This window comes from Mustela nivalis (assembly GCF_964662115.1).
Source record: "Mustela nivalis genome assembly, chromosome: 8".
Lineage (NCBI taxonomy): Eukaryota > Metazoa > Chordata > Mammalia > Carnivora > Mustelidae > Mustela > Mustela nivalis.
Genome location: NC_139027.1, coordinates 58,838,081 through 58,857,731, shown reverse-complemented (window position 1 = coordinate 58,857,731; position 19,651 = coordinate 58,838,081). Strand labels below are relative to the sequence as shown.

The window sequence follows — 19,651 nt, the reverse complement described above, 5'->3', positions numbered from 1 at the left end:
GTCTGTGGCCACGTTTTCCGCCAGATTATCCCTGGTAGAAGGAGCCCGGGAAGGAGACAGAGACTGAGTGTGAAAGAGAAAGTTTCCCATTAAAATCTTTAGATTCAGAAGAAGAGTGTGTGTTAGGGATAGGAGACGCTGAGCTCCAACATTTGAGAAGAAGCATTTAAGATTTGCAAACACCCTTCGTGGGGACTGTGAACCCCAGGAGACGCCGAGGAGCAGGTATGTGGCGGTGCCTCCCCAGCGGGTGCTGTTCCCGGGCGCGGGAGTCCCGAGGCGCCGAGGCGGGATCTGCGCACCCAGAGCCGCTCCTGCGCTCGACAAAGTAGCCTGTGCCAGCACGAGCCGCCCGCGGCGTCCGTCTGCAGGTGGTGGCGCGGTGAAAGAAGAAGCTGGGGCCCGCGGCGCCGCGAGAGGGGCCGGGGGCCCCCTCCACTCCAGCCCGCGGCTCCGAAGTCCTCGAGCCCACAGCCGGGCCGCCCAGCCGAGTGGCGCACAGGGGAGCGAGGGAACCGGTTTTCCAGCACCTCGTCTCCTCTCTGCCACTCCCTCACGGGCGCCGAAAGGGCGAGGGAAGGGCGGGGACCCCGGGACGGCCTCGGGACTGGCGTCCCCCTCTGCGGACAGGGCTCTGGCGCTGCGTTCGCTGTCTTCGCCTAGCTCTGCGCGGCGTTTGTCAGCCAAGCCCTGGAGTTAGCGCGCGACCGGGGCGGGGCGGGCGGGCGGTGAGGGCGGGGTGCAGGGGGCGGAGGAGGGCGGGGGCGCGCGGAGGTAACCCCCGGCTCGTGCTGCCATTGCCCGGCTCCCTGTCACTCAGCCCGCGCGGGGCCGGGGATTGGCAGCATAGCCCCGTTACGCACTCACCTCGCGTTCACATACCCGGGGAGGGCAGTAGAAAGGTGATCAATCTTCATCAGGCTACATTTCCAATCACCTAAACAACCCGGCAAGACAAGCCACTCCGACAAGGTAAATCGCTTGATTTATTTAGTTTGCAAAGTGCCTCTGCAGGACTTCCCTAGCCCCCACCGCCTCCACGTTGTATCGGGAATGCAACTGCAACCGCGAGCCACCTCCCAACTCTGCCCCTTTCACCCCCACCCAACCTTTGCGGCCCCTCGGCGCGGTCCCGGGCGAGGTAGTGTCTCGGGAACGCGTAGGGCTTTGCAAACAAAGTGTCTGTGCAATAAAGTGAAACCTGGAGGGACACGCACAAAGCCACTGGAAAGAAAGAGAGGAGGGAGGGAAGTTGGGGAAAGAAAGAAATCCGGGGATCCTAGACCAACCGTCCGGCCCGGCGAGTAATTCCTGTGCCGCTCTGTTTTGCAGGTTGGCTGTCCCTCGGGTCTGTGTGAGGGCGCGAGGTAGATGGTGAGCGGCCCCGGCAGCTGAGGGCAGGTAAGGAGAACGCCGCGGGGACGCCCTGGACTCCGGGAGCGCGTTGGTCGTTCTTACCTCCCCTTCCTCACATGGGTCGCGGCTTCCCAGGTCCCCAGCAGGTGGGCGGGGCTGGGGGGGCGGCCTCGCTTCCCTCGGGGTGCGCGGAAGACCCCAGATCTCTGCTTCGGCCCCGCGCCTCCTCCCCCCGCCTCCTCCGAAGTAACCGAGCCCAAGTGCTAAGTTTGAAGAAAGTCTTTGAAAACTCACGCTGCAGCCTAGCAGAGGCGCCTCGGCTTGACGTCCTCTTCTCTTTCGGCTCTAGAGCCCCGGCTGCTTCCTTTTCGTCTCCTTCCCAGCAAACTGTGTTGCCCCAGCCCAGATCCTAGGTCCTGGAGGATTGGAGCTGGAGACTTCTTTAGCTCTAACTGCTCTCCTTGAACTCCCTAGCCCGGGCCCCGGGCCTGCTTTGAATTCCCGCGACGCGGGGTGAAGCGATAGGTCTCCTGGGGCCCCGGCCGCACTTCCCCAGCTCCACTTTCTACGCCTGAGAATAACGCCTCAGATTGGAGACAACCGGGGAAGCGAGGCTTCGACCTTCCGGTCCCGGTCAGCGTGAGCTACGCCGCCGAGGCCTAGTTGTCTAGTCTCCATAGGGTGTTGGGGCTGCGGGTTCATCTAGTAGCATAGGAAGGGAGCACACGGGAACGCTGCACTCAGGCCTCCCAAATCTGTGAGACCCTTTGGGGCGCTGGGCGGGTCACCTTTCAGCCTCCGCCAGGACGACACTGTCCGCAACCAGGACCCTGCAGAAAGAAGGACCCGCTCGCATTCGCGAAGAAGGGCTTGCGCGGCTGTGGCGAGGCGCCCCTGACCTCCCGCGGCGTCTTAGAGCCGCCACCTCTACCGTGGCCCCTTCTGCGTCTTCTGGCCGCCTCTGCGGGCCCAGGGCCTGTAACTGCGGTTCAGGTGTGGTGGGATTCCGGTGAGCAATCTTTCAGCGGCTGGGCACTGAGAAAGTTAACTGGAGGGGTGGCTGTGGTCTCTGGGGCCCAGACCCAGTGGCGGAGACCTGGGAAGGAATATGCTCTCCTAAGTAGGCAGTGTGTCCCAGAGAGGCCCAGGTGCTGCTAGACCCCCAGCAGTGCCTCATCTTAGCTCTCTGGAGTCTCTACCTTTCCATCCCGCTTTCAAACAAAACGAAACAACCCCTTTATGCCCTGGGCAGGCTGCCTCACTGGCCCGAGTAAACGTTTGCTTTTGCAGTGTTGAGGCCGGCTCCTACCAGACCAGAATTTTGCCTAGACTTGGGACCTTGTGCACTCCATCTTGCAGGCTTCCACCTTTCCCCCTTGGCCCTGCTTTTAACCTCTCCTCACTCCTAGCGACGCCCTATGAGTGTCTTTTACCCATTCCAAGCCTGAAAAGAGGCAATGACGATCCAGAAAAGCTTACTTTTCAAAAGAAGCTGTGGTCTTTGGGCTAAGGCCTTGTAGAGCGGAATTGACCGCCCTGCTAAGTTTCCATAAGCCTGCGTTTCTCCCCATCCCAGATGAGACCAGGTAGCCGAGATGGCTCTCAATCACTGTTTACATGTGTCTCCTGTCTCCATAGGCCGGGCCCCCAGAAGGAACAGAACTTGAAGGACTGCGCAGTGGGAGCCCCGCACTGCGCCTGGCCCCGGCCCCCTGGATCCGTCCGGGCGCCTCCACCCGTCTGTTAGCATGATGTCTTACCTCAAACAACCCCCATATGGCATGAACGGACTGGGCCTGGCTGGGCCAGCCATGGACCTCCTACATCCTTCCGTGGGCTACCCAGGTGAGCAGTGGCCCCTGTTCCCAGGCCGTGCAAATTTTGGGGACCCCAGACTCTCGAGTTTGGGCATGCACTTTGTGGCTGAGCAGGCCCAGGGAGCCGGCTGGCTAGTCTGCCTACAATGCACTGCACGTTGCAGGCTCAGGGGGCAGCCGCTGGTGGGTGACTTGGGCCAAGCCAGTGAAGTCGTGCAAGGTATGCCTTCCCAGCCTGACCACACGGTAACCTGTCTCTTGCTGTGGTCACACCAGCAGCACAGAGTGCATTTACCCATGGATTTGTTTCTCATGCGTGGCATTTTTGGGGTGTGTGTGTCTGTTCCTTTCCCCCAATATTGAATGAGGAATCTGGATACTCTCTAGGCCCTGACAGGAAGGGCCAAGAGATAAAGAAGAGGGATTCTTCCTCCCTAATTAATCTGTCCTCTCCATTGTTGGTCTGCAGCAGCTTTTGCACTGCGAATGTGAAATGTGAAAGGCTTGAGACGAATTGTAGCCCCCCCCCCCCCCCCCCCGCCAGCTCCTACTCCTTCACCTTCATTTATTCCTACGGAAAGTGTTTTCCAGGTGGTTTTTCTGTGCACCCCTTACCATGCTTCAGCCGAAGGATGATTTGGGGCGGGGGGAGGTGGTGAAAGAAAAGAAGGGAGATTGTATAACTTCTTTGCCTTGCTTAACCTCTGAGAGGAAGGGAAAGGGGCAACTCTAGAGTCTGGAAGACACTGGTTCCCAGTCGCACACACGCACTTTCTCCCACCTGTGGCCTCTCAGGCTCGGCCTTCCGGGGGAGTTTTCTTTCGCTTGGAGATCGGCTGTCTTTCACAACGGCCTCGCACAGGGCCTGACGGGGGCCTGTCTGCGTCCTCTAGCGGGGGTCCGCGTGGCCACCGCTGACCCGAGGCGCCCCCGCGTGTCCCCTCAGCCACCCCGCGGAAGCAGCGGCGGGAGCGCACCACCTTTACACGCTCCCAGCTGGACGTGCTCGAGGCGCTCTTCGCCAAGACTCGCTACCCTGACATCTTCATGCGCGAGGAGGTGGCGCTCAAGATCAATCTGCCGGAGTCCAGAGTCCAGGTGCGCGTGCCCCGGGCTCCAGGGTCAGGGTAGGGGCCCTGGGTATGGTTGGAGAGGGCCAGGGAAGGGTGGTCTGGTGTGGGGCGGGCCTACCGACTGGGCAGCCCCTCTCAGACTCCCCCTAGCGCTCAGCCCGGGCCTGGGAGAGGGGCAAAGTTAAAGTAACTAGCTTTTGTAACTGGATTCGGCCCTTGGTCCCAGGGCGCCTTCGGTATTGAAAGTCCTTTTAAGAATTTAGGGGGAACAAGCTAAAGTGCCTAGAGGGCCCGACACTTGCCCCTGCTTCTTCGGCCATTCCAGGATTTGGCAGCTTTCTTCCGGGTCTTGAATCCTGCCTCTGCTTTTGCCCTGCATCCCGGGGATCCTGGAAATGGAAGAGTGGAGCTTGGCCAGAGCCCGGTTCCCTGTCCGAGTGCACTCCATGGGTGGCGCCGGTGTGATTAGATTCTTCCTTTGCCCAGAGAGGATGCCGATCGCAAAACCCGGCTACCGGCTTTGCTGTTTCTGGTTTTTGCGATAAAAATACTGTTTGGATTATAACTCAGAACTCTTCTCAAGAGCCTTTATCTCGTCTTCTTCCGCCCGAGGCTCGAGAAAAAACCAGGAATGTTCTGCCATGTACCGGGGTCCTCCAGGAGGAGTGAGAACTTTGCCCCATTTGGTTTCCCACTTGGAGCCAAGAAGCCCAACGAAATTCTGCTCAGGCTTCCTTCCCTAGTACCCCAAGTGTACTGCCTCTGTTCGGCCTCCTGGCCTTGCCCAGCGCGAGGCCTCCAGGGGCCGACTGGCTCCCATCTCAGACTTGGTGACTGTCCTGTGCTCTGCGGTCTCCTTCGTTCCTCTCCACAGTTTCGTCTGATCTATTCATAGAAGACAGGGCCTCCAAGCATACACGAGGTTGTTGGGAAGCAGCCAACGGCAGCAGTTTAGAGATGGCTGAACTTCTGGCTGGACAGACGCAAATGTTCCGCCCTAGGGCAGAGTTGCGCTGGGGGAGGGGAGGTGCACATCCCTAATTTGCCAGAGGAGGATCTTTGGTCTGAGGAATGGGGGAGGGTGGGGGAGCTGGGACCACGGACGTGGGCTGGCCTGGCCGGAGATGGGGAGGGGCGGAGGTCTCGGTAGGAGAGAGAGGAGAGACCCTAGGACGGGTAGTGGGTACAAAAGGCGGGGGAGCCGCAAGCTCAACTCACCCCCCTAACACTCTCTTCCCCATTCGACCACTGCAGGTCTGGTTCAAGAATCGCCGTGCCAAATGCCGCCAGCAGCAGCAGAGCGGGAGCGGGACCAAGAGCCGCCCAGCCAAGAAAAAGTCGTCTCCGGTGCGGGAGAGCTCGGGCTCGGAAAGCAGCGGCCAGTTCACGCCGCCCGCTGTGTCCAGCTCCGCCTCGTCCTCTAGCTCGGGATCCAGCGCCTCTGCCAACCCAGCGGCGGCAGCGGCTGCAGGCCTGGGCGGGAACCCGGCGGTGGCAGTCCCGTCGTCATTGAGTACGCCGGCTGCCTCATCCATCTGGAGTCCGGCTTCCATCTCGCCAGGCTCAGCGCCCGCGTCGGTGTCAGTGCCCGAGCCACTGGCCGCGCCTAGCAACGCCTCGTGCATGCAGCGCTCGGTTGCCGCAGGCGCTGCCTCGGCCGCAGCCTCTTATCCCATGTCCTACAGCCAGGGCGGCAGTTATGGGCAGGGCTACCCCGCGCCCTCCTCTTCCTACTTTGGCGGTGTGGACTGCAGCTCCTATCTAGCGCCCATGCACTCGCATCACCACCCGCACCAGCTCAGCCCTATGGCACCTTCCTCGATGGCCGGCCACCATCACCACCACCCGCATGCGCACCACCCGTTGAGCCAGTCCTCAGGCCACCATCACCACCATCATCACCATCACCACCAGGGTTACGGCGGCTCAGGGCTCGCCTTCAACTCTGCCGACTGCTTGGATTACAAGGAGCCTGGCGCCGCCGCTGCTTCCTCTGCTTGGAAACTCAACTTCAATTCGCCCGACTGTCTGGACTATAAGGACCAAGCCTCGTGGCGGTTCCAGGTCTTGTGAGCCCAGGAATGGAAGGAAGAGGAGAAGAAACGCAACTACCTGCGCCCTCCGTGGTCCCCGTCCTGTTGCTGCTGCTGCACCGCCCGCCTTTGCCTCGGCTTCTGCAGACCTGAATTATCATGCCCCTAAAAGATGCCCTTTGCCTGCACTGCCGCCCTCATCCTTCTGCCACTTGTTTGGGGGATGTGCAGACCCGCCCACCCCTTGGATGAGGGGACCGGTGCCTCGGCTTGGCCCGCAGTTCTATATGGGGAGAGCTGGGTGCTCTCCTCCTCAACTCCTAACGAACTCCTAAGCCACTCTCCTCCAGTCTTTCTTTCTGGGCAGTTGTTATGCACTTGCAGCCTTCGGAGGCTCTTTGCTCTAACTCGCTGTTTGAGCCCTATACTTTTATTTATTCTTTCTGGACATTGGAATCACTAACTGGCATGTGTCTGCCCATTGGAGTGAACCCACACTCCACCCCAAATCAAAACAGCCACTGTTTCCCGCTTGCAGACTACCGCTCCTTCAGCTGCCCTCGGCCCCGCTCCCCGCCTGCAGGCCAGACCTTCCCGGCGCTTTCTCCTCCCCAGCGGGGTGCGCTGGGACAGGGCCCGAGGGAGGAGCGCCCCTGGCCTCTCGCGCACAGCCCCGCCCTGCGTAGAACTGGCTCAATCTTCCGCCTCGGCGGGAATGCTGTACATAGTCGGGTCCGTTCCAGGGACCACTTAAACTTTTTAGTTGCTGTTGGTTGAACTGAACATATCTCGTCTTAGCGCCCAGGAAATAGAACTTTAAGATATATACAGCATATATATACATATATATACACACATATATATAAAACAAAAGCAAAAAATATTTTCCCTCTGTCCCCCTTCCTCTCTTCCTTAAACGGTGGCGCTTTTATTTTTTCAGTTGTTGCAAAGCTGACCTGCCCTCTCACACCTTCTCCCTCTGTGTATTTATTAAAGTGAACCTTTTTGGTTCCAGGAAGCTGGGCGCGGAGGGTCGGGAGGGTCCGAGAGTGTGGAGGAAACAGCCAAGTCAGGGTACAGGGGAGGGGGCTAGGCTGGGTGGGGACGTAGGACTGATCCCTTCACCAGGTCGAAGCAGAGAGTAGCAGTTCCGGTTTAGAGACCAATCACAAAAGAAAACAAAAAAACAAACAAAAATACGGCATTATGGAAAAACAAACAAACCGATCCAGGCCCCAAACCCTAGTTCCAATTCCTGTGTCGGCTTCTCTCTCTTTAAGCAACCCTGTTTTGTCTAGTGAGTTTTTAGTGCACCTTCATTCTCCGAAATCTGCGGAGAGCCCGCTCCAGTGTATCAGTTTCGGCTTTGGCCTTTTCGTCCAGTAGGTGGGAAAGTAATTTGTAAATTTGATTTGTCCGATGTGAAGATCACAAATTACTTGTTGAAATGTAAGGCAGTCCCCTCCCCCCCCTTTATCTACATTATTTCCCGAAAATAAATGCAAATTAACGAACGGCTTGTCAGTGTCGCTCTTCTGATTCCAGCCCCAGGTCCTGGTCTCGGGGAGCCTAAAAGGAGGGAAACTCCCGTGTTAATACCCCCGAGTGTTAATGACCTGTGTGAAGCAGGAGGCCAAACGATAAGGAGGGAGGAGGTGGCAAGAGGCATCTCCAGAGAACGTTCTCTTAGGGAGTGTCCCGCCCTCCCGGTCGGCTTGGCCTCTTCCCCCAGGCGTTTTGACCCCGCATCCCCTCTCGCCATCCAGGACAGAGACAGGTGTCAGGACTCAATTCCCGAAGCAATTCCTTTCTCTTCAGAGGCAGGAACCTGGCACTGATTTCTTCACCCTAATTGCCTGCACCAGACAGAAGAGGGGGAGGGGAAGAGGGTCGGAGGCGGGAAAGGATAGCTCTGTAATGCTTTCAGAGCTGAGCCAAAAAGGAAAAGAAAACAAAACGACAAAAAACCGATCCGTGTCCTGCATTTTGGCAGCAGACAACCTTCCTTTCTGCTGAGCTGTCCCGGGTGGCTTCACGGCGGCTAGGGGACCCGAGTCATTTCTTGCACGTGCTAAGATGTCCCTCTAAACCCTCAGGCCCTTGCCAGAAGTAGCCAAGTTACCTTTTGCGTATTGTGAAGTTTCTTTAAAACGCAAACATAAAATCTAGAAAAGTCGACAAGGACGCGTTTCACTTTGGCAGGGGAAGAAGACTCCCCACTTGAAGCAGGGGGTCGCAAAGGACGGTTCCATCTTGCCCTGAGAGACCAGGAAAGAGGTGGGAAAGGGGTGGGTCTATTCCTCCAGAAAACCCAGAGCCGGAGCTGTCCAGATTGTTTGGCCTGAAATCTCCGGGGTGTAAGGCCGAGAAGCTGCTCAACTTGTCCACGGGCGGGAAGGAAATAAGGAAACAACGAAAAGTTTCCTGCGAAGTGACCAACACACCCTATTCTTTTTATCCCGTGTGAGACCTGAGAACCCAGCGTGAGGCCGGGTTTGGAGAACGACCCCTCCCTCGGGGTCCCGCGCGGAGCAAGGTCTTAGGGCTGCGAGCTCCGGTGGTAGAAAAGCCTTTTCGGCCGCGTCCTCGCCCCCTGGACTCCGTAGGCCCGACTCAGGCGCACTGAGCCTTCCTACTCCAGCAAACCCATTATCCCCGACTCAGCCAAGGCTCGCGGGAGGGCGCAGCCCCAGCCCGGCTGAGCCCGGCTGAGCCCGGCCCGCCGGCGCCGCCCCCGCAGGAAGACCCCACGCGCAGGGCTGAGCCGCCCCCGCGCGGGCTCCGCCTTGGGCAGCGCCTCCAGTTAAAGGCGGAGCCAAGGCCGAACCGCCCGGGGACCGCCGTGGCCCCTCGGGTGCGGGGCCCGCACGTGCCGGAGAGGCTGGGAGGGTGGCCGGAGCCAAGAGGCTTGCAGTCCGCGCTGCACGGGCCTGGGCACCACTGCTGGAGGGCTTCCCAGGCGCTCTCCACAGCCGACCCTGCCCGTGCCGCCCCAGGCCGCCTCCGCTCACGCAGCAGCTGCCAGTGCCACTAGAGGCCCAGGTGCTAGGCTGCCCCCACCCGCAGCTCTAAGGCGGGTTCTGGGGGGGACGCCTAGCGATCCTCTTGGCTGTTCGGTGGAAAGAAACCAGGAGACCCGGCTTTGCGCCTGCTCGGACAACTGTGTGGCCTCCGGAGCAAGGTACTCAACCCCCTGGCCTCAGTTTCGTCGCATGTGTTAGTTTGTCCCGCTTGGCCTGGGACGCTCCAGAACTTCACACTTCGGGCGGTGGTTGCTGGTGGGTAGGTCCGCGTCCCCGCGGCCCGGCCACTCGGCGGCGTCTAGAAGCTTCGGCGCCTGCGTACTTCGGCAGACGGGAACGGGTGGCCAGGCGCTCGGAGGCCCGGCGGGAGTTCCCGCTCGGGGGACGAAGCTTCGAAAAGAGGCACGTGCTTTTCCCAGGGCCTCCCGCCTGTGCTGAGGCCCCGTGATGCCCGGTGGAAACCAGGAGCCATGAAGGCGCTAGGGCACCGCAGGCCCTCAGGACGCGGGAGCTTGGGGGAGCGGGGTGAGTGCGTGGCCGCGGTGGGGGCGGCCCCAGGTGCAGTGAGGTGAGGGCGCCCTCGCCGGCGGAGCGTCCCCGGGAGGCGGTGGTGGCGGCGACCGCTGCGGCGGCGGGGAACGCCGAAGGCCCCTCCCGGCCCGCCACCTGTTAATGGGCAGAACCGTCCTCAGCTCGTCCCTCTGCCCCGGGAAGAGAGGTTTGTCTGGTTTGGTTTTGATGTTCGTGACACAAGTGAAGCAATTTAAGGAGATTTAGCAACTTCAGAACATTTAGCAATGTTAAGATGCCAACATTTTTTTTTCGTGGAGTGCTCAACGAAATCTTCGTGGTTTTTACCCATAGCGTGTATTCTCTGCTCCGACCCCAGTCGTGAAAAGTTTACCATTACGCGGACAAGTGTGAGGTGCTGTGTGGGTAAAGGATAACTCATATCTGCGATTTTTAAAGAATTTTAAAACGTAAAGCCATCTTGAGAGCACCGCATTAATTTACTGAAGCTCTGAAATGATTCAGTAAAGTAACCTCGTTTGTTGTAGAACTTTTCAATATTCAGTAGCTACTGAGAATATATGGAGACATTTCCCTAGATTGTGAAAACAATTCTTTTTGAGAAAAAAAAAATCCTTAAAGTTAGAGACTATTAACGCGAGAGGAAAAACAGGTGAAAAGACACTGAATGTCAACAGATTCGTGTCTGCTACATTATTGAGAGCAAAAAGCAGTAGTTTCATTTATTATGTCAAAAGAAAATTACTAGGTTTTTTTTCATGTATTTTGTTCAAAACAGCGGTTTCACAAATAAACTGATTTTTTTCGATTGTGAAAATAAATGATAAATTCACTACTCTGGCAGAATTGTTACTGATGTAATTAAGCATTAACAGGCACTAAGGTTTTCTTCAGATACAGAAATGAAATGTATCTGATATATTAAATGTAGTTAATATATACATTATTGGTAAAGAAAATCTGTGTCATTACTATTCAAGACCAAAAAAAAAATCACTTGGCTTCTGATGCAGAATTAATTTAAGAACAGCAACAAGATATCTTTATGAAATTCCTTAATTGAAAACCGATCAAATTCTCAACAAGTTATTCTATATTTTCCACACTTTCCCTTCCCCCATACATTTTAATATCTAAAACAAGAATGAAAAAAAATACCTTAGGTTTAACTGAAGAATATTTTATTCAACAATATAAAACTTAAAGTAAAAACCAACTAAAAGGTGAATACGAAATAATAACAACGTATTTCTTATTTGGCAACAAGAAAACATCTCCATTATCTTTAAGAAAGAACCTTTTTAATTAAATGTGTGTGTGTCTGGAATATTCTTTTTTGAAAAGGAGAGGTTTTATTTTTGGCTTTTTGGCTGTATTTTTAGTAAATTGTTCCTGAAAAGGCAATTATGCCTTAATCCTGTTGATATTTACTGATACCTGAAAAAAGAATGAGATTGTTTTGTGAGGGAGGGGAACATGCCATTTTGACCTAATGATTGTTTAATCATGCTTTGAAAAGGAGTTGGATTTTACTTAGAACTTGGTAAGTGCAGTCTTTCAAAAGCTTTTGAAAATCAAAAATATTTTCCAAAAATTCTTCAGTAACTTAGGTGAAATGGCAGTTACATAATATAGCCAAAGTTGAAACTGCTTTTAATATACATGATTTTGTTTCTTAGGAAAAAATAAAGCACCATAGTGTATGGTGTGCACACAACCAACACCCATATTTCACTAATTATGGAATTGTACATTCAGGTTTCTAGGACTATTACTTCAGAGAAGGTTATGGTTTAAAATATTTTGGAGTTATTTCTAATCAAATAGGACTTAGCCTGATTTAATCAATGGTGACCCATCAAAATTTAAACACTGACAAGCTATTGTGTTTCTAAAAATTATACACCTCCTATTCTCTTTGGGTAATTTACTTGGTGGCTAATATAATCAAAGACACAAAGTTCCATTTTATTCTGAAAGTCATAAATACTTCATTTTTCAGAGGTTAATCTTTATAGAACAACTTATGAAACTAGAAAATTTTAAAAATTATTTTAAAGTGGATTGTAAAATTAAGATTTAAGGAACTCGGGTCACAATTTTTTCAGGATTGAAGTGGAATATAAATAAATCATAACTGATTTTGGTAGTTGGCTTAAAATTAATGAAAGTGTAGGAATAATGGCCTCTTATTTAACGGCATTTATCTAAAGAGCTTATAAAATATTTTTAGTATGCAAATATTCTCATGTATGTTCAAAGCTCTGAATGTTTATAAGATATACTATCGTCTGTCATAGTTATTTAAGTGTAGGAATCAAATTTTCTTTTTAAAGTTTACTTAAAAATTTTTATTGTGAAATATACATAGAAAAGAAAGTATAAAACATAAAAACTTTAAAGTGGAAAGAAAATTTATATGGAGCAACATGTTTTGAAATACTTTGAAAAGTGGATTTAGGTTTGGTTACAATATCAGTGTGTAAATTTGTTACATAAGTTATTGTGCCTGTTTCAGGGATTTTGTTAAATCCTTCAGAATAGTGACTATTAATATATAGGGACACTTTTTAAGGCAGAAAAGCAATTATAGTCATAGTATGTAGAAGTTCTGTGGGCCTTTGAAAATCCATAGGGTTTCTCTTTTGATGTAAGAATTGTACTTCATGTCTGTTTATGTTTTTAATGAGGGAGCACCAAAAATATCTATTTTCTTGTTTCTTAAGCATGGATATTTGAACTCCATGTAAAGCTAGAGCTTCAACTCTTGATTTCATTACTGGTGACCCTCAAATCCATATTCCTAGCTCAGACCTCTCTGTTTGACTTCATATACCTGTGCACTCACTGAGAAGAAGCCATTGGATTTTAGCTCTTAGGATGTTAGTGATATGATGTCTGGGACTTGCTTCAAAATAACAAAGGAAGAGAAAGAATGAGTGGAGTACGAATAAAACTAGATTAGCCACGAGTTGATAACTGTTGAAGCTAAGTGAGAATACATATAACTCATTATACTATACTTTTGTATATTTATATTTTTCCATAATAAAAAGAGAATAAAAATATGCATTAGTTTGCTGAAAGTAGTTTTTATAACATGTTAAGAAAACTGAGCTTCCTGTACTTTTAGAGCTCATGCAGTATTATTTGCATGTATTATTTTGTTTATATGCTCTCAAGTCTTGCAAGATTGGTTTGTGTGAGCCTCAGAGAGGTTTGATTATTTAATCAAGGTTACATAATTGATAGGTGGCAGAACTTGGTACTCAGGTCTTTAGATCCCATGTTTTTTTGCTATAAAAGCTACCTGAAAGTTACACTATGATAGCAAACATTAATTTTTAAGAAACCACCAGATCACTTGACAGTCCAATTACCAGATTATCAAAAAAACGTGCTTTATCTAAGTTAGAGTTATAAAATTTGAGCTTTGATAACTGAGAATTATTTCCTGGGACATGGTTACCCTTATGTTTCTGAGCGTCACTTAAATCTAATTTTTATGAATGTTCAAAAAGATTTTAAGAGAGCATTAACTGAGAGTACTAGTCAGATACCAGGTCTATTTATTATTTTAATTTCTTATTAATTTTTAATTCCTTACTAGTTCTTTATTTCTAAGTAATTCTAAAATTCCTTACTGGTGGGCTCATGTTTATGAGAGTGTTGTGTTTTTTGTTTGTTTGTTTTGCTGTTCTTGACCAAATCTTTTTTGCACTTTAGAATATTGCTTTGCTACATTATAGGAGTTTTAACCAGGGAAAGCTGTGTAAACCAGGTAAGGAGCTGAGATTAGATTAATGGCTCTGTGTGTGAGGCTTAATTTATTTGTAAACAGATACTTGGAATCTCAAAGTCTAACTATACTAACTTGGGAACTTCTCTTTTCAACTTTTGAAGTTTGTACCTTAATTTTTAAAATCCAGCTGATAAAGCAAATCCTGTCTTTTTAAGGGTAAATTTTATTTTTTCAGAGCTAAGTCTGGAAATTTAAAATGGGTTAACAAGTTGAGTAATAGAAATCATATCACTTTATAGATATAGGTTTCCTTTATTGAAAAGTGAAAAGCAGAAGTCTTATTTAAATTGTATGTTTAGGGCACCTGGGTGGCTCAGTTGGTTAAGTAACTGCCTTCGTCTCAGGTCATGATCCCAGAGTCCTAGGATTGAGTCCTGCATGGGGCTCCCAGCTCCATGGAGAGACTGCTTCTCCCTCTGACCTTCTCCCATCTCATGCTCTCTCTCACTATCTCTCTCTCAAATAAATAAATAAAATCTAAAAAATGTAAATTATATCTTTATTTCTTCCATTTTCAAAAACAGCTCAGGTCATGCTTCTATTCCTGTTGCTGACCTCTTCAGTCTTCCTTTTACCTAATGGAAAAAAATAAAGGTTGTTTTTTTATGTTCCTTAATGTTTGGAAAAGAACACATTTAGTATTCGTATTCTTTCTGTATTTCCTCAGTTGCGGCATGAACTTTATCATATACTCAGATTAGCACCTGATAATTCTTGCATGCCTTTGTATTTGTACATTTGGAACCAAGATTCTCCCTACCCCATTGTATTCCAATCAATAAAATAGCTAAATCTTTTATCCCAAGAGAGATTAGAAGTCAGTGGGGGTCCTAATGCTGAGAGAAGCCTTAAGAGATGGGACTAAGTTTCCCAGCACCCTAAGTCCTTGGCACAGTGCCAGACACAAGGTAGGTCTCAAATGAAAGAATGAAATCCAGTCATCAGCCTTGAAACAGATTTAAATGTAATTCATCTCAGATACAGAATTGTCTTTTTTCTTTGTGGTATTCAGAGTTAGTCCTGAATGAATTCAATAGCATGTTTTCTTAATCTCTTTTAATCATCCTTAGAATTACGACCTTTCTGAACTTGTCACTATTACATCTCTTGTTAAATATAAGACCATTTCAAAATTTAGTTCATTAAAATTTAAAGTTATACACTTAAAAGTCTATAAAATTTATATATACATTTAATCGAATAGTTATTAACATCTTGTAATCACCACCACTAGAGTCAAAGAATAGAACATTATTGGGACTGTAGAATTCCCTGAATATAACCCTTGCCCGTTACAATCACTTTTGTCTCCCCATAATTAACCACTGTCCTATTATTTATAGTAACTATTTTCTTGGATTTCTCTTTTATTTTTGTGTGTGTGTGTGTGTGAATTTCTCTTTTAATTTAACCACTGGATATGCATTCCTAAAAAATATGGATTTGTTTTGCCTATTTTGATTTTTACATGAATAGAATTATTTTGTATTATTTTTGTAATTTTCCACTTAAAATTATCAGATTCATTCATGTTATGTTGTGTATCTGTAGCTTCTTCATTTTCACTGGTGTATGCTGTATAATATTCTATTGTATGAATATACCACAATTAATTGATTTGTTTTACTGTTGATAGGTATTTGTGATGATTCTAGGTTGGGACAATTATAATGGTACAGCTCTGAACATTCTTTTATGTGTATTCTGGTGCACATAAAGGTTCAAATCTCAAAAGGATATCCTAGGAGTGAAATTTCTGAGCCATAGGGGGTACATATTTCCAACTTGACTAGATATTGGCACAGTTTTTCAAATTGGTTGTGTTATATTTATATTCCCAAATAGGGTGTGAGAATTCCAGTTGCTCCATATCTTTGCCAAAGCTTTTTAGACTTAAATTTTTTTTTTCAATTATTGGACATGGAATAACATCTTATTGTGATTTTGATTTGTGTTTTCTTGATTGGTGGGGAAATTGAGCCCCTTTTCTTATGTTTATTTGGATATCATTTTCTTTTAAAGATTTTATTTATTTATTTGACAGAGAGAGAGATCACAAGTAGGCAGAGAGGCAGGCAGAGAGAGGGGGAAGCAGGTTCCCTGCTCAGCAGAGAGTCAGATGCGGGGCTCGATTCCAGGACCTTGAGATCATGATCTGAGCCGAAGGCAGAGGCTTAACCCACTGAGCCACCCAGGTGTCCCTGGATATCATTTTTGTGAAGTATCTATTCTTATATTTGCCTTTTTTTCCTTTTATTTTATTTTTATTTTATTTATTTGAGAGAGAGAGAATGAGAGGGAGAAGGTCAGAAAGAGAAGAAGACTCTTTGCTGAGCAGGGTGCCCAACTCGGGACTTGATCCCAGGACTCCAGGATCATGACTCGAGCCGAAGGCAGTTGCCTAACCATCTGGGCTACCCAGGCGCCCCCCCCCCCCTTTTTCCTTTGAGATTATCTACCTTTTTTTTTTTTTTTTTTGGTAAGAGTTTTTTACATACTCTGAATACTAGTCCTTTGGCAGTTACATGTGTTACGGATATTTTTCTCACTTCATGCATTGTCTTTTCACTCAGGGTGTTTTAAAGTAGCTGAATTTATTAATTGTTTATGATTGGTGTTTTTTTGGGTGTCTTGTTTAGCAAATCCTTTCTTACCTCATAATCATTAAAATATTTGCCCAAATTTTCTTTTGAAAAATTTAAGCTTTGCGTTAACATATTAATGATCTGACATTTTTGTAGTGTGCGGGATTTGGCAGCCTTTCCTCCTCTTGAAACTTTATTTGCTAATATGACTGCAAATGTCCTCTTTTGGGGAAAAAAAAGATTTTATTTATTTGAGAAAGAAAGTATTCATGAGAGAGTACAAGTGGGAGAAGTAGCAGAGGAAGAGGGAGAAGCCGGCTCCCCACTGAGCAGGGAGCCCAATGTGGGACTCTTTTTTTTTTTTTTTTAAACTATTGTCTTATAATTACTAGGCATGTAAACTACATCGTACAATTCAGTCCATTCTTTGGAGCATTTGTTTTCTGACTTTATAATAGGTATTTGATGATATATCAACACCTGCTTTTTTATACTTGGGCTATTTTAAAGATTTTTTTTTTTTTTTTTTTTTTTTTTATCTGACAGAGATCACAAGTAGGCAGAGAGGCAGGCAGAGATAGAGGAAGCAGGCTCTCCAATGAGCAGAGAGCCTGATGTGGGGCTCGATCCCAGGACCCCGGGATCATGACCTGAGCTGAAGGCAGCCACTGAACCCCTAAGCCACCCAGGTGCCCCTGCAAATGTCCTCTTTATGTTGATAATTCCAGAAATCTGTATTTTTGGTAATGACTGTATTCCTTAGCTGAGACGCATATTTCCAACTGCCTCCTGGATCTCCACTTGAATGTCTTGCAAATATTTGCTAATATCTCAGTTTAGAGCTCTTTTTCTTAAACTTTGGTTTTGATTTGGATTAAATCATGAGGTAAGCTAAAATACATGGTACAATCTTTGACTCTTCTTTCCTTATCTTTTCCATCAAAACAGCCATCCTGTCCAAGAGATTCTACTTATGAAATGCATGTTAAGACCATTCATTCCCTACTTTCCAGCTCCACAATCACTGCTCAGAGTTCCACCTAGTCTGGTACAATATCTTCTAATTGGTTTTCCTGCCTTCCTTCTATTCGCCTTCTCTAGTCGTTCACTCCCACAGCTCCGGAAGTTTTCTTTATAAGACACAAATCCCATCTCTTTCCTGCTCTTATGGCTTTTCATTGCCTTCATTAGAACAAAAATTCAAATTCCTTCACCCAGCTCCTACCATCATTGTTCTGCAGGAATCTTGTGTTTTAGCCACACCAGGCTATTTACGGTTTTCCAAAGAAGCCATGTCCTTCTGCCTTTTTTCTTGTTGTCCCTTTGGCTTGGAATAGTCTTCCTTCCACCTCTTCACACTGGGAATATCCACATCATTCCCAGAAAGAATTAATCGTCTCTGGGGAGCCTGGGTGGCTCAGTTGTTAAGCATCTGCCTTCAGCTCAGGTCATGATCCCAGGATCCTAGATAGGATCGAGCCCCACATCAAGCTTCCTGCTCAGCGGGAAGCTTGCTTGTCTCTCTCCCACTCCCCCCCCCCCGCTTGTGTTGCCTCTCTTGCTGTGTGTGTGTGTCTCACGCTCTCTCTCTCTCTGTCAAATAAATAAATAAATAAAATCTTAAAAAAAAAAAAAAAAGAATTAATCCTCCCTGCCTCTGGGCTTCCCATAGCACTTTGTTCATACTTTTATTGCAGTCCTTATTATAATGCTTTATATTTGTTGATCTCCCATGCTAGACTTTGAGGCTTTTGAAGCAGAGAATATGCTTTATTATTCTTTTTATTCTTAGAATCTAGCACCGCTTAGTACAGGATAGTCAGTAAATAACTGAAGTAAAAAGTACTGAAGAATTTTGTTAGCTTTAAAAAAGAATATAGAGGGACGCCTGGGTGGCTCAGTTGGTTAAGCGGCTGCCTTCAGCTCAGGTCATGATCCCAGCGTCCTGGGATCGAGTCCCACATCGGGCTCCTTGCTCCGCAGGGAGCCTGCTTCTCCCTCTGACTCTTCCTTCCACTCTGTCTGCCTGTGCTCGCTCTCATTCACTCTCTCTCTGACAAATAAATAAATAAATAAAATCTTTAAAAAAAAAAAAAAAAGAATATAGAAATGTGTGCTTTGACTTAAAAGCCATAAGCAGGGAAATATGTTGATAAAAGTGTATACTGGGTTGTTTTATGTGAGTGGCTTCTAGTTGAAAAGATTAGAACTGTGCTGCTCCGGTCCAGTACTAACTGAAGGGACAAAAATAATCTTTTTTTTAAAAAGATTTTATTTACTTATTTGAGAGAGAGAGAGTGCACAGGCAGTGGAGAGGGAGAAGCAAGCCCTCCATGGAGTTGGGAGCCTGATGTGGGGCTTCATCCCAGGACCCTGAGATGATGACCTGAGCCAAAGGTAGCCCCTTAACTGACTTAGCCACCCAGGTGTCCTGGAACAAAAATAATCTTTTTTTTTTTTTTTAAGATTTTATTCATTTATTTGACAGAGAGATCACAAGTAGGCAGAGAGGAAGGTGGGGTGGGGGGGCCATCAGGGTCCCCGCTGAGCAGAGAACCCAATGTGGGGTTCGATCCCAGGACCGTGAGGTCATGACCTGAGCCAAAGTCGCAGGCTTAACCCACTGAACCATCCAGGTGCTCCTGTAACAAAAATAATCTTAAAAAAAAAAATAAATAAAAGTGAGTTCTTATTTTTATTTTTTAAAATTTATTTATTTAAAAAAGATTTTATTTATTTATTTTTCAGAGAGAGGGAGAGAGAGAGAAAGAGAGAGAGTGAGAGGGCACACACAAGCAGGCAGAATGGCAGGCAGAGGTGAAGAGAGAAGCAGGCTCCCTGCCGACCAAGGATCCCAATGCGGGATGGGACTTGATTCTAGGACACTGGGATCATGAACTGAGCCCAAGGCAGCAGCTTAACTGACTGAGCCACCTAGATGTCCTGAGTTCTTATTTTTAAAAGAGTGATTTATGTATCAAGCAGACTTAGAATACAAAGTTAAATAAAATAAGTTTTAAAAAAAATTCACAATACTGCTGAAGAAATTTTTGACTTTCAGGGAACACATGAATGAACAGATTCTGTCCTGTTACAAATTTTATAATATCATGAATTATGTCTGTGTTGACAGTGCTTGCTAAATCTTACTCTAGAAGGTGCTGGTAAATCCAGGTACCCCTTAGGTTTAATCAGAATAGTGATAGGTTAACAGTTGTTGCATGTGCTGATTATGCAGATTCCTGTAACCAATAAAACCTTTGGTGACTAAAGTCTAAATATTTACTCAGTGTTCATACAGCAAACATACAACACAACTGAATTATGGTACACTTCCTCTGGAGGAAGCAGAGTTGGTGTTCAATAACATTATCTTTCTTTTCATGCTCACATAATTGATTCATTGGATGCACGAGAATATTCTAAATACA

The 19,651-nt window shown here is 47.8% G+C and overlaps 1 protein-coding gene and 1 long non-coding RNA gene across 4 annotated transcripts in view; one reads left to right on the top strand and one right to left on the bottom strand.

Moving 5' to 3' along the window:
- The window catches only part of LOC309872503, an 857,896-nt gene that overhangs the window by 328,721 nt on the left and 509,524 nt on the right, over positions 1 to 19,651 (bottom strand). The window lies entirely within an intron of this gene.
- OTX1 (orthodenticle homeobox 1) lies at positions 208 to 7,793 on the top strand. 3 transcript variants are annotated; one of them, XM_082745444.1, is made up of 7 exons: positions 208 to 225; positions 821 to 972; positions 1,333 to 1,401; positions 2,183 to 2,365; positions 2,995 to 3,201; positions 4,120 to 4,271; positions 5,501 to 7,793. In XM_082745444.1, exons 5-7 carry the CDS (start codon positions 3,105 to 3,107, stop codon positions 6,317 to 6,319), a joined length of 1,068 nt encoding a protein of 355 aa, XP_082601570.1. In that variant the 5' UTR covers positions 208 to 225; positions 821 to 972; positions 1,333 to 1,401; positions 2,183 to 2,365; positions 2,995 to 3,104; the 3' UTR covers positions 6,320 to 7,793. The 3 variants fall into 3 exon arrangements, with proteins under 3 accessions (XP_082601570.1, XP_082601569.1, XP_082601568.1); XM_082745443.1 differs by lacking the exon at positions 208 to 225 and having other exon boundaries at positions 884 to 972; positions 2,152 to 2,365; XM_082745442.1 differs by lacking the exons at positions 208 to 225; positions 2,183 to 2,365 and having other exon boundaries at positions 884 to 972.